General features: G+C 41.0%; 1 protein-coding gene across 1 annotated transcript; it reads left to right on the forward strand.

Moving 5' to 3' along the window:
- Positions 1 to 2,253: 2,253 nt before the first annotated feature.
- Positions 2,254 to 11,038, forward strand: bcl7a (BAF chromatin remodeling complex subunit BCL7A). The gene is made up of 6 exons (XM_086152555.1): positions 2,254 to 2,431; positions 4,499 to 4,580; positions 4,685 to 4,781; positions 5,422 to 5,571; positions 7,330 to 7,433; positions 7,805 to 11,038. Exons 1-6 carry the CDS (start codon positions 2,340 to 2,342, stop codon positions 7,877 to 7,879), a joined length of 600 nt encoding a protein of 199 aa, XP_086008681.1. The 5' UTR covers positions 2,254 to 2,339; the 3' UTR covers positions 7,880 to 11,038.
- Positions 11,039 to 12,922: the final 1,884 nt, after the last annotated feature.

The raw sequence follows: 12,922 nt of genomic DNA on the forward strand, positions 1-12,922 counted from the left end.
TGCAAAAGACAGTTAATAATATATATATGGGGAGACGACTAATTTTGCTAATCTAAAAAAAGAATCTCAAAATATCAGCAACGTGTACAAGTATATTTTCATGACAATAAAAAGAAATATAAAAAACTAGGGCAAACATAATCCCGAGTTATTACGACAAAATTATAAGAATTGAAAGTTCAATATTTCATTGTGAAGCAGACTTTCTCTGTTGGGAAAAGGGATGAACTCAAGCATAAACAATTCTCAACACTTTAAAAGTCAAATAAATTCAGTAAAATAAAGCTTTAATGATGGGTTATTAAACAAATGATAAAGAAATGCTAAAAAAAAAAGATTCAGCCTGAGCTGGTCTTCTACTTTTCACCTTCCTTGCAATGACTTATTTTGTGCACTTAAATAGAATTACAGAAGAGCAAAATGTAATTATACTTTAACATTATTACTATTCAACTCTATTTACTGCGACGTATTCATTGTTTCTACACTCCACTTTGGCAATGATCCGATTAGTTTTTAATGAACTTAAATTGATGATTTTTTAAATTAACTTCAACGAACACTGTAAATTACGTTTCAAGATCAGTAAAAAAACATTCAATTCTACTGTACAAGAGCTGCTGGATGCTAAATTATATTAGCTTTTCATTACAGTTTTCCAACTATACTTTAAAAAATGATGGAAAAAATAATGTAATAATTTGCAAAACAGTCCAATGGGACAGACAATATTGAAAAAAAATATTTGCAAATGCGTGATATTTTACATTCTTGTGGGGGGGCGGTGACATGACTACTCAGAACTCACTTATTCAGTTGTGCTTTTCCAATCACGATGGCTCATATTCTTATTCTCATGACTATTTTCTTTAAACTCTATTACCGTTATAATTCAGCACACTGCTGAATTTATCATCTGTTTATTTCAAATCTTGTTTTGTTGAAGGGCTAGCTAGTTTAGGTTTGGAAAGAGCTCTATATAAAAGCACAACTGGAGTAGTAAATAACACATCTACTTGCTTATAATTGGATCTTCTTTAGGCTTTTCCCCTCAGGGGTTGCCACAGAGAATTGGCCCTCTCCATCTAACTCTATTCTCTGTATCCTCCTCTCTCACACCAACTAACTTCATATCCTCTCTCACTACGTCTATAAATCTTCTCTTTGGTCTTCCTCTAGACCTCCTGCCTGGCAACTCCAACTCCAGCATCCGTCTACCAATATATTCACTATCCCTCCTCTGAACATGACCGAACCATCTCGGTCTAGCTTCTCTGACCTTCTCTCCAAAACATCTAACATGTGCTGTCCCACCTACAGACTCATTCCCGATCCTATCCATTCTGGTCACTCCCAAAGAGAACCTTAGCATCTTCATCTCTGCGACCTCTAGCTCTGCCTCCTGTCTTTTCGTCACTGTAACTGTTTCTAGACCATACAGCATTACTTGTTTCACCACTGTCTTGTACAATTATAATAATTGTAAAAAAAAAAAACCTCCCTCTAGCCGAGGGGAATATTCAAATCTTTGTACTTTATAAGACCTTAAAACACTTTATATCCTTGACTTTGACACTTTATAGTTTTATTTGTATTTCTTATTCTCCCTCCTTCCTACTATCATTTATTATTGTTATGTTTTACTTGAAACTCTGGCACAACAATTTCCTTCAGGATAAATAAAGTTGTTCTTATTATTCTTAAACCCCTAAACTGGCTGTGAAGTAAAGACGTATCTATGATGTCACACACCACACTATGATGTCACTGTAACGATTACAGTGACATCATAGTTATATTTTACAAAGCTGTTGCTTTTTCTTGTTTTAAATGGTAAAACTGGCATTATTTTAGATGAACGTGAAACGCTACTTTTATTACTGACTCACATTAATTCATTGTCGGCCTTCTTAACTTTTTGTAAGTCGACTGAATGCAAGACAAGCATACGCTCCTCACAAAATAATACTTAAGTTGTGAGTGGGTGGGAGGGTAACTTTGTACCATTCTGCAGTCATAGAGAGAATTATTAGGACGGGTTTTCTGAACAAAGAGTCTGAGCCCGAAACTTCGTCTGTCCGCGTCGGGTCTCCTGCTGTTTCTCAGCCTCTTTGTTCTCGACCACACAGCGGGGACTCAGACGTGTATGGTCCCCACCGTGCAGCTGCACCACAGCGCCCCTCCCCCTTTCCCTCTCTCTCTCCCCCTTCTGCTGTGCTCTATCAGGCCGCGCATGCGCACTCGCCACCCCTCTGTGCGCTCTACTGTTTGCATTGTGTCTGAACTGCCGGCGAGCTGTAAAAAAAAAAAAAAAAAAAAAATATTAAACCACCGCGGCAATGTCGGGCAGGTCGGTCCGAGCGGAGACCCGGAGCAGGGCGAAAGATGACATCAAGCGGGTCATGGCCGCGATTGAGAAAGTACGAAAATGGTGAGTATGTATTAAAAACAGAGAGAGAGAGGGGAGAAAGCGAGGCTCGGTTCACTAACACGAGACGCTAGCTGGGGGAGGAGAGGAGCGGAGCGGACCAACGGATGAACTGGAACATTTTTCTCCGGGATTCACGGAAGATGCACTTGCGGCTCAGGTGCGGCGGGGCGCACTGTAGCGACACACCGGCGGCTCGGCGTGTTGTGACCGCGGACTACCGTAGCCTAGCGTACTGGGGGAGGGGGGGTCGCCCCACCACCACCACCACTACCACCCCCACATCTCACCACCTCCACCGCCACTACCTCCTTTCTCATTCTCCCCGGTGTGTTTTAATATTTTTACCCGTTATAAAACGGCTAGCTTCGAGCTCAGGAGCCATTTCGTTGCAGTCACATGAAGCCATTGCTGCCCGCCGGAGTAGCTGCTAGCTCGGGCGTTCGGTTGCTTTTTTTTTTTCCTCCTCTTCTCTTCTTCTCGGTTTCGCCGACGCTTCTCGACACGGAGACATTTTTTTTCCGGTAGACGAAAGCGCTCTCGAGTCGGAGTAGTTTTTTTTAGTCCGTCTGGAGTTTTAAATTAAGCGCTTTGAGTCGCCCCTTAGGTCTGCCGGAGAACAAGGCGCGGTGGGGGTTGGGAAGGGGGAAGTAGCAGGGGAGCATGGCCGAACACGTATCGACTCTCGGCAACCACATACGGCGCACACCGACAAATTCTTCGGCTTTGAGTCCACCGTGTGTTTTTAAATATTCTGTATAACTAATAAATATGTGTGTGTTTAGCCCCGCCCAGCGGCGGAGTTAATGAGGTTATGTTGTTTTCATTTCCAGGTGCTTTTATCGAACGCCCCCAGGTCAAAGTCACCAACCGAAGTGAACTGTTCTAGTTAAAACTGGCGTCTGGAAATAAACCATTCATTCTGTATTTCTTCTGAATTAAGATGAAGTCACAGTTATTTTGTTCATCATTTCTACTTAGGCGTCTTGTTTATTTTCACTTCATCTCAGAATCTCTATATTAGCCCCCTACTTGAATGTTTTTGGCTTTTTACATGATAATGATCAAATTCTTATTCAAGATGTGGGCTTTTCTGATGTGACAGTCACATCCTTTGACACAAATAGCTCTCAGTTTTGATTATTTTCAAACTCCTCTTTTCCACATTTATGTGTTTGCCCTGTTTCTACTGTGATAGAATGAAAATCAATGAACGCGTGTTTCAGTTTTGTTGTTTGATCAAACAGGTCCGCAACTGAAAGTGATCAGTTAGTGTGTTAAATGAGTAGAATTCAAAGATTTCTTTAAGATGACATCGCCAGGGTTTTTTTTTTCCACCTTGGCAATTTTTATGAAATAAAAAGTTGAAATGGATTCCTAACATGTTCCCTCTTATTTTACTGATATCCTCCAAAGTTATCCCACCCTTTCAGTGATTTCAGTCTGTAATCATAACCTCTCTATCTTAGTTTGACCTTAAATGCCACAATCTCATCTGATCCAATATTTCAACCGTCGCTTCATGTTTCCAACTTTGACTCTCGATGTTATGGTACGCGACTCAACATTCACATACGTTTAAACAACTTTTATATCTCGTCGGTTTTCCCTTTCGCGTTGTGATTTTCCATAATTTTAACAGATAGTTGCAATTTGCTCTCAAATATACGTCTGTTTACCTCGTGATCTCAGAGATCTCTTTATATTTGGAATATTACAGATTGTTACCATAAGCTAACATCACGGGCTTCGACTGTTTCCAACTGTTTAAATAAAATGTGCATGAAATGTTGTAGGTAATTAGGTTAAATTAAGGTAAATAGTTGACCTAAAGGCCATTTTGAGCTTGGGAGTTTTTTTGTGTGTGTCTTCGAAGAAGTTTGCAGATTGGTATCTGTCAATATATGTGTATATATGACAATATCATGCTCAATTTCATTTGGTAATTGCCATGCAGTTGGAATCACCCATCGTGAGTCGACATGAGTGACTGATATGCGCGGATATGCCTGCCAGTGTTAAAATACATGTCGAGCGGTTTATCATGACTTTGTTTTCCCTCCCCTCTAGGGAAAAGAAGTGGGTGACAGTAGGCGACACATCCCTTCGTATCTACAAGTGGGTTCCAGTGACGGAGCCCAAGTCAGACGACGTGAGTCGACAAAAGAGTCCAAATTGGCCTTTTTGTTTTCTTTTTTGTCATCGTCCATCTCTAAGGTGCGGTTTAACAAGGCCTCTGTTTACATCGGCTTGCAGAAGAACAAGAACAAAAAGAAGGGCAAAGACGAGAAATATGGCTCAGAGGTGACGACGCCGGAGAACAGCTCGTCCCCGGGGATGATGGACATGCACGGTGGGTTTATTTTCACTGTGTGTTCGTTGATGTTTCAGTTCTGACTAAGTTATTATGATATCATTCAGAATACACTGTATTGCGATGAACTGTCATTCCGAAAAATAGGCTTATTCATTTCATAATGGAGCTTTATCCAAATGTGTTCTTTAGTAGAGGTTTAGAGAGCCATAGGAATTTTAAAATGTATCATTGAAAGTTTTGAATTAGCAATCTAAATGTAGTTTTGAAGTTATTTATCAGTCGTTTATTAGTTCTGGCGTGTTTTCTTTTAATTTGATAATATGGGATTTCCTCTCCATTGTATCCAGTTATCATCAATTTGATACAGGTAAATTATTTTTGATGTCAGAGATTTTGAAAAAGAGTGAATTGTTCATTGAGTTTTCCTTCTAGATATAAAACATTTTTTTGGTTTGTTTTACAAGGGGAAAATACTGTGTGGATCATGGCAGAAAATTGAAATTGACAAAATGCAGCCTTTATTTTGAGGACCTATCATTTATCTTAGCGGGAGAGAGGTGCAGCCCCCTGATGGCATGAAGTCTGGGGCTCTGCCATTCTCCGCGCCAGCCCTGCTGGGTAGTGTTAAAATGTCTCACATGTTTCTTTTCTTTTCGCTTTATCTTTTTTTAACCAGATGACAACAGCAACCAGAGCTCCATCGCTGACTCATCTCCAGTGAAGCAGGAAAACAGTTGTAGCACCAGTCCAGCGCCAGAGCCCGCCGCTGTGTCTCACCGTGAAGCCAGCGAAGCCAAGACTGAGCTGAGCCCTGACAGCAAGAGGGGTGAGAAACACACAGACAGACAGAAACACACACACACACACACACACAGACACACACATCAGTTAAGAATTCAGGGGCTCCTCTTGCAAAATAACAAACCCTCCCATTGTGACTCCATATTTGTTTACAACCGAGGGGCAACATGTGGCAACAACAGTATCAGTGTGTTGAATCTGCTGTTTTGACACTGTCCCCTTCTCTCTCTCACACACACACACACACACACACACACACACACACACACACACACACACTCACACACACCTCAGCGTGGTGTTTTGTGTTCCTTCACTGTCAGATCAGATGGAGCGATCCATCATTCTGCCTCCTATCAGATGTTATTACCAGCAGTGACACCCCCATCCCTCTGACTCCCTGAGTCAGTTTGACTTTAAGCCTCCATTTTTACACCGGCGGTATAAAATCTTCGTATCAAGAAAATTCACTGACAGAACGTCTCAGCTTCTCAACAGGGACTTGAACGTGGGTTGTGAGTTGTGACTTGAATAGAAGGTCCAACCGAAGGAGTCTAAACTCTGGTGTGTTGGTTCAGAGTGAACTCCACCCTGCCACCATTGCAGATGATGGACTTATACTCTGTGTGTGCGTGCGTGCGTGCATGCGTGTGCGTACTGAGCTGCAGTTCACCTCCCAGACATTGGGTGGCTTGTTGGGACGAACAGCAAATGCCGTTTAAGATCTTGAACCACATTTGAATTTAGAGTAATTGAGGTCTACCATTTCAACCTGTTTTTTGATATTTTGAAACAGAAGAGTAGATCAGCATTCAAATGCCCATTTCCCCAGAGTTTCTTCACAGGAATGGTTTAAAGCTCAAATCTGTCCCCACACACAAGTTTAAGTGTGTACACACACACACAAAATTTAGTCCAGCTCAGTACACAAAACCACTTAATTCATGGTGTTCCTTTTTTTTTCAGCTCAGGGCCTTTTAATTTAAGAGTAGATTTAGTGGTTTGGTCGGACTGGAACCTGATCATACCTCTAACTCAGGAGTCTGGAAGTTTTGTTTTCGATTTTTTTTCCCGAACAATAAATAATAACTGGTACTCCCACAAACAACTTATATTTAGCTGTTGATGTGAATGCTGGCCAGCAGGTGTCAGTATTGCTTTTCATCGGATCTGTATTGAGGGCTTGATTTGGGGGCTCGTCTTTCTGTTTGTGTCGAAAAATGTATAAACCCTGACGTATTTAAGCTGTTATAGTTCACATTTTAGCGTTTGCTTTTGTGCACCGATTTTAGTAAATCAGCAGCACGAACATTCAACTAGATCCTTAAAAAATAGCAAAGCAGCAAGAGCTCTTATCTCCACCATCAGCCTGGCAGATCGGCACGTTAATCACTCGAAGATGTGGAGGAAGCTGCTGATTCCTTCCTCCAAGTTTTCTCCTCCGCACGGCTGGGTGTTTTCTCCAGCCCCGGAAGGGAAAAAGAACGCAGAACTTATTTCTTTTTCTTTTTTTGTAATTCGGCGTATCCTAGCAACAAACGAGTCCCGGCTGAAAAATGCGGCCACATATCCGCACTGACTAACGCTTAAACTTTGGGTCAGTGAAATTGAACCGAGGAGTGAGGGATTATTAAATTTTCGTATAAGCATATCACCGTCACGGCTCCTTCCTTAGCAATAACCGGCGGCTCGGAAGGGTGGAAACTATTTTGGCCGCCAGTATAATAAGTCCAGCAGTAAGTTGTGTTGATTCTTTGTGTGTTTTTGGTGCGATGTCCCTCAGGTAAGACCGTCCCGTCGTCAGAAACCTCAGAGAGAGCACAAAGTGCCAAGAGAGACAGCCTGTCCTCAGCAGACAAGGAGTCGTCAGACAGCAAAGCCACTCAGGTGCCCGTCCGAAAACACAGCCGGTCGTCTGCGCCGGATTCACTTCTCCCTCTCCCTGAAACCCTTTCCTCTGCCTGGAAAGTCAATTCCAATGCAAATCTCTGTATCTTTTTTCCGACTTTTTCTGGTTGTAAAGGTAGATTTTATTTATTTAATATTCTACTAATTTTTTTTTACTTTTTCACCCATTTTTTTTTTTTCCCCGATAACTCTGGCTAATTTTTCTGGTGATTTTTAACATATATGGGCAATGGAACCAAGTTTTGATTGATTGAAATTTTGTTACATTTATAATTTGTTGTTCCGGCAATCTTGCTCTAATTTTTATATATTTTTAGTGATGTGTGAATCTTGTTGTGCCTCTGTCCCAGGACCAGGAGGAAGACGCCCCCCCCAGTAAGAAAAGCAAACTGGAGTCCGCATCTCAGGACTTTGAGGAGAGTTAAACATGGTGGGGGGCCGAGTTGTCTCCCCCCTCCCTCCCCCCACCGTTAATTCTGGATGATCCAGGGCTAACGGACCCTCCCTTTACCCCCCCCCCTTCAGTTTGCCCTGACACTCCTCAGCCACAGTGGGAGAATGGATTTACCTCGACTTTGCATTCCCACTCCTCTGAACCCCACCCCCACCCCCCACCCCCACTCCAACACTTTTCACTGATGCCAAGAGAAGCTCTGAATCCAGGCTGCAGTCCACTTCTCTGACCGAGGGGACGCGCTGTTAGCCCAGCCCAGACTTGCCCATCCCTCACCCGCCCCTCCCACGTGACTGAACCGCCGGGGACCCCCGATCTCCTCGCCGCTTTGACGCCGATGTCCTGCTAGTGGTTAGCATGGGAGGCTAACTGGGTCTCAGAGTGGCAGCGGGTGGAACCTCAACCTTCCCTTCCTCCCCACAAAGACCACGTCACTTCTATCCTCCGTGATCCGACACCTGGTAGACTCATGTTCTGTTTGTTTAGGAAGTGTTTAGGGTTCCTTTCTCAGGAGGGTCGATGCACTGTTATGGTTTGTCACAATCGATCACAGATAGATTTGCTGCTGTTTAGTCTTTTTTCTCGATCCATGAAAAGTTTCTCATCTTCAGTTAAAGAAAAAAAAAAGACAAGAAAAAGCGCGTTAGTTTTTGTAGACGGCGGCGACTGTAATCGTAGCGAAAGGTGCCTTGAGTCGCTATGGTTTTTAAAAACACATCGTAGGTCAAACCCATTATGAGTTATTGGTGCCATTTTTTTTTTTGCCTTATGTGTTTAATTTCTTCACAAGTTTATTCAACAACCGTTTAACTTCAATATTTTAAGATGTAATTTGCTGAGAGTTAGATGAGAAGGCCAACACCTTTGTCAATCTATACATGAAATCAGCGGCTCCTGAAATCCCAGGACAGATCAGATTTAAAGTAAAGTGACCAGAGTTACATTTTGGACTTTTAAAGATCACAGTAGTAAAATGCAAAAACACTCCAGTAAAGACCAATAAGAGTTTTCGTGGAGGAAAATTAGTGTTGCATTCTGGGCTAAAATGATGAGAATTCTATTATCCAATAATCTGTTGAGCACCTTATCCAAATTATTGGTCTATAGAACATCGGAAGCCAGAGGAAAATTGTCGATCAGTCTCCAACAAAGTTTAAGGTTACGTCCTCGCAACATCTGCAACTCAGCCAGTCAGCTTTTTTCTTAAAATGTGTCTCTAAATCCCGTAACTCAAAAGACATCGGCAACCGATCTATTAAACAACCAATCCACTTTGTTGCCACTCAACGTTAGATTCAAAATGACAAACTGCGGACACAAATGCTCTTAAAATATGTGATGTCACAAATCCCGCTCATCACTCCACTTCAATACGTATTTCAGCTGCTATCCCTCTGCCCGCCCTCCAGCAGGGGGTGTGGAAGACCAGCAAAGTACGCTAATTTTTATCAATTCTCTGTATATATATTTTTCGGGGGGGGAATTTATGACAGTTAATCAGACGTGTAGCCTGGTAGTCTTCAGCTTCTGCAGTCACGTCGTTCTATTTATATCACAGCCAAGAAAATAGCGTTAATTCCCAACCACACGTTTCACAGTCACTTCTCAATCTTTTAGGCGAGTCAGGGCGAGGAGTCGAAGTGGTTTCATCTAACTCTCTGCAAGAAAACAACTGGATCCATCAGATTGTGTTTTAACCCCCGTTTCTGAGTCTGGAATCTAACCAGTAAAAACAAAACAAAAGACATTTAAAAAGTTAACCTCGAAGGTGAACGGGGTAAGAAGTCAAAATCATGAGATCAACAGTCCCAATTTTTTACACTAATCCTTGTGAAAATAGAGACAGAACCGTTGAAAAAAAAAAAACATATTTAACATCATGGGAATAATTGAAATGAAAGACAAAAGTAGCAAATGAGAGATCAAGCCGATCTAATGTAGTCGTTCTTTAAGTAGGAATTATGAGATAAATTCATAAAAATGAGATTAAAGTACAAAAAAAATGGTCAGTCACCAGAAAAATATTCTCACAAAATAGAGGTTAAGTTTTAATCTCCACAATTTTACACTTTTATAAAATAACTTTTAATCTCATAATTATGATCTCTACATTTTTACTCTTGCTCTCCTGATCACAACCTTTTTCCTCTTTGAAAATGTGCGATTTGCTGTCAAGTATGTAAATAACAAAAAAAAACAAAACAAAAAAAAAAAACAAGTAATTGACCGTCATCGTTCAAATTGAATTTCAGACTTAGTTTCAGGGGAGACTTTGAACCATTTTTTCCTCTGAAATTTTATTTATTTTCCTATTCGTCTGCAAACTTCCAGTCAGATTTCCCGTTTCTGGTGTGTGTCTACTTCCTATGGGTCGAAGGGGACCAGCGCCTGGAACTGGTCTCCCATCGTGACCAGTCATGTCTTGGCGTTTCACTGCGTCTTACCTGTTTAACGTCCGGTGCTTCGAGGTGCTGTTTGTCGGCTGAATCCAGGCTCGCGCGGCTTCATCTACTTGAATTAACTCCCAAGGATTCAGACCTGCAACCTTTTTTAAAGCGGTCACACAGAAGATTTTAGTTTGATGAATTGATTCTATTCACTGCAAACTAATGACTTGATGCAACACGAACTTCAGACCCGATAACTTCAGATTTGAGCAGCTCCGCATCACATGGATGGAGAGAAAAGAAGTAAGTCTAGAGGATGGATTAGCATATACCTCATTCCCAGTCCAGCAGCGCTGGAACTTAAAAATGCTATTGTATTGACATTAACCGTATTATTAGCATTATATACACTCAGTTTTAAAAACAAGTCACCTATGTTGTAGCTTTCACCTGATTGAGCCGATTGCTTATAGTTTGCTCATAACTGTTTCAAAAAAAAAAAAAAGCTGTGAGATATAAAATCTTGTATGTTTTATTTTTCTTTTTTCCTTTATTTTCTTGGGACCATTTTATTTCACTTTAGATCTTGTACAGATTTATGGTTTGGTTTGACTTATTTATTCCATCAGTAGTGCTTGGTTTTTATCCTGTCCAATGGTTTTGTTTTCTTAATAAAACTCACAAAACTTTTCGGGAGTGTCTTGTTTTTGACCGATTTGGAGGAAAGGGGTATTTAGATCCTTGCAGACAAACTTCTTTTTTTTTTTTTCAAGAGTCCATAATAGACTGTAAGCAGAGTGCGGAAAAGTCAAGATATTGCTGATGATCAGATGACTTTCACAAGTGATCAAGCATTATTGATCAAATTATGTTTTCAATATTTTTTTACACTGAAGTCACTAACATCCAAAAATTTGATTCCTTCAAATGTAAAACAAGTCATAATTGTTAAAAAAAAAATATTGCAACTGAAAAAAGATTAAAACAAGTATTTTTTTCTAATAAAACCATACTTTAATTTTGATATTTTTTCATTTAAATGATTATTATACTTTCAAATTGATCAATCTAGACCAAGCTTAGCAACAATAGAGATGGGATGAACGTGCAGCAGGTTCGGGTGGTTAAAGATAAACAGGGAAATGTAATGACAGGGTCCACAAGTGTGATGGAAAGAGTACTTTGAAGGTCTGATAAATAAGGAAAATGAGAGTAGAGAGCAGAAGGGACTCCTGCGGAGCACAAATTAGCAGAGATTAGAAAGTGAGGAGGGCACTGGAGACAGGAAAAAGAATTGGTCCTGATGATGTATCTGCGGAGGGATGGAAGTGTCTCGGCCAGGTGTCGCCGTGGAGTTCTTGAGTAGATTGTTCGGCTGGATCTTATAGAGAGGATGCTCGAGGAACGGAGGAGAAGTGGGCTGGTGATTTGTTTTTAAAGGGAGAGATGAGAGGAATAAAGTTGTTGAGCCAAATAATAGTTATGTGAAATCATGAAAGCTAGACTTGACAGCAGTACTGAGGATTTGTGAGCAGCAGTATGGTTCCATGCTAAGAAAGAGTACTACAGATGCGGTATTTGTATTGAGAACATTAATGGAGAAGGACATGGAAGGTAAGAGGGTGCTGGAAGAGGAACTATGATACTCTACGAGGAAGTATGGCATTGCAGAGAAGTAGGTCAGACTGGTGCAGCACCAAGTAAAAAGGTGAGGATGCAGGGAGTAGAGATAAAGTGGAAGATTTCAAGTTCTTGGAGTAAGCAGTCTTGAGCAAGAGAGAGTTGACATGAGGTGAAGAAGCGTGTACAGGCAGGTTGGAGCGGTTGAAGAAAAGGATCAGGTGTCGATAAAGGGGTATCAGAAAGAGTGAAAGGAAAGGTGTACAAGACAGTGGCAATACCAACGGTACATGGAAAATATGGGAGGCAGAGCTGGAGGTAGCAGAGAATAAGATGTTGAGGTTTTCTTGGGTAGTGGGGATGGATAGGATCAGGAAAGAGTCATTCAGAGACAGCACATTGAAGATGTTTTGGAGATAAAGTCAGACTGAGAAAGAAAGGCGGAAGGATGCTGAAGTTGGAACTGCCAGGCAGGAGGTCTAGAGGAAGACTCTAGAAGAGATTTATGGATGGAGTGATAAAGGACATGAAGTTTGTTGGTGTGAGGGAAGACGATGCAGAGAATAGGGTTAGATGGAGAAAGTTGATTCGCTGTGGCGACCCCTGAAGGTAAAGAAGGTATAACAAGCATAATACACACACACACACACACACACACAGACAAAGTCAAACACAACAAATTAAACGTTTTTGGTCATTCTATTGGAGCAAATTTTACATAGAAAACAGTGACGTATTACAACACGTTGAAACAGCTCCGAAACCATTTAATAGACGCGGCTTGAAATAGTTTACATAGAAAACATTACACTATAATTAGACGCATCACTTTGTTACGTACACAACATTTTTATGTCAGGTTCACTTTTATTTTCCCTAAAGGTAAAGGGAACCCTTTTATTACAGTTTTATTAACAGAGCAAAAAAATAAAGATGTGCATAAAAGCTGTTTATGATTTTTCTGCTAGTATTTACAGACTTGTGCCAGTTGTTCAGTTATATTATAG

This window comes from Fistularia commersonii, chromosome 9 (assembly GCF_037954325.1).
Source record: "Fistularia commersonii isolate RoL2024-O1a breed Wild chromosome 9, RoL_Fcom_v1.0, whole genome shotgun sequence".
In the NCBI taxonomy this organism is placed as follows: domain Eukaryota; kingdom Metazoa; phylum Chordata; class Actinopteri; order Syngnathiformes; family Fistulariidae; genus Fistularia; species Fistularia commersonii.

Coding starts and splice junctions, on each gene's coding strand:
- bcl7a (XM_086152555.1), top strand. CDS start 2,340: ATGTCGGGCAGGTCGGTCCGAGCGGAGACCCGGAGCAGGGCGAAAGAT. Junction 4,782..5,421: donor GGGGATGATGGACATGCACG/GTGGGTTTATTT, acceptor TTTTTTAACCAG/ATGACAACAGCAACCAGAGC. Junction 5,572..7,329: donor GAGCCCTGACAGCAAGAGGG/GTGAGAAACACA, acceptor GATGTCCCTCAG/GTAAGACCGTCCCGTCGTCA.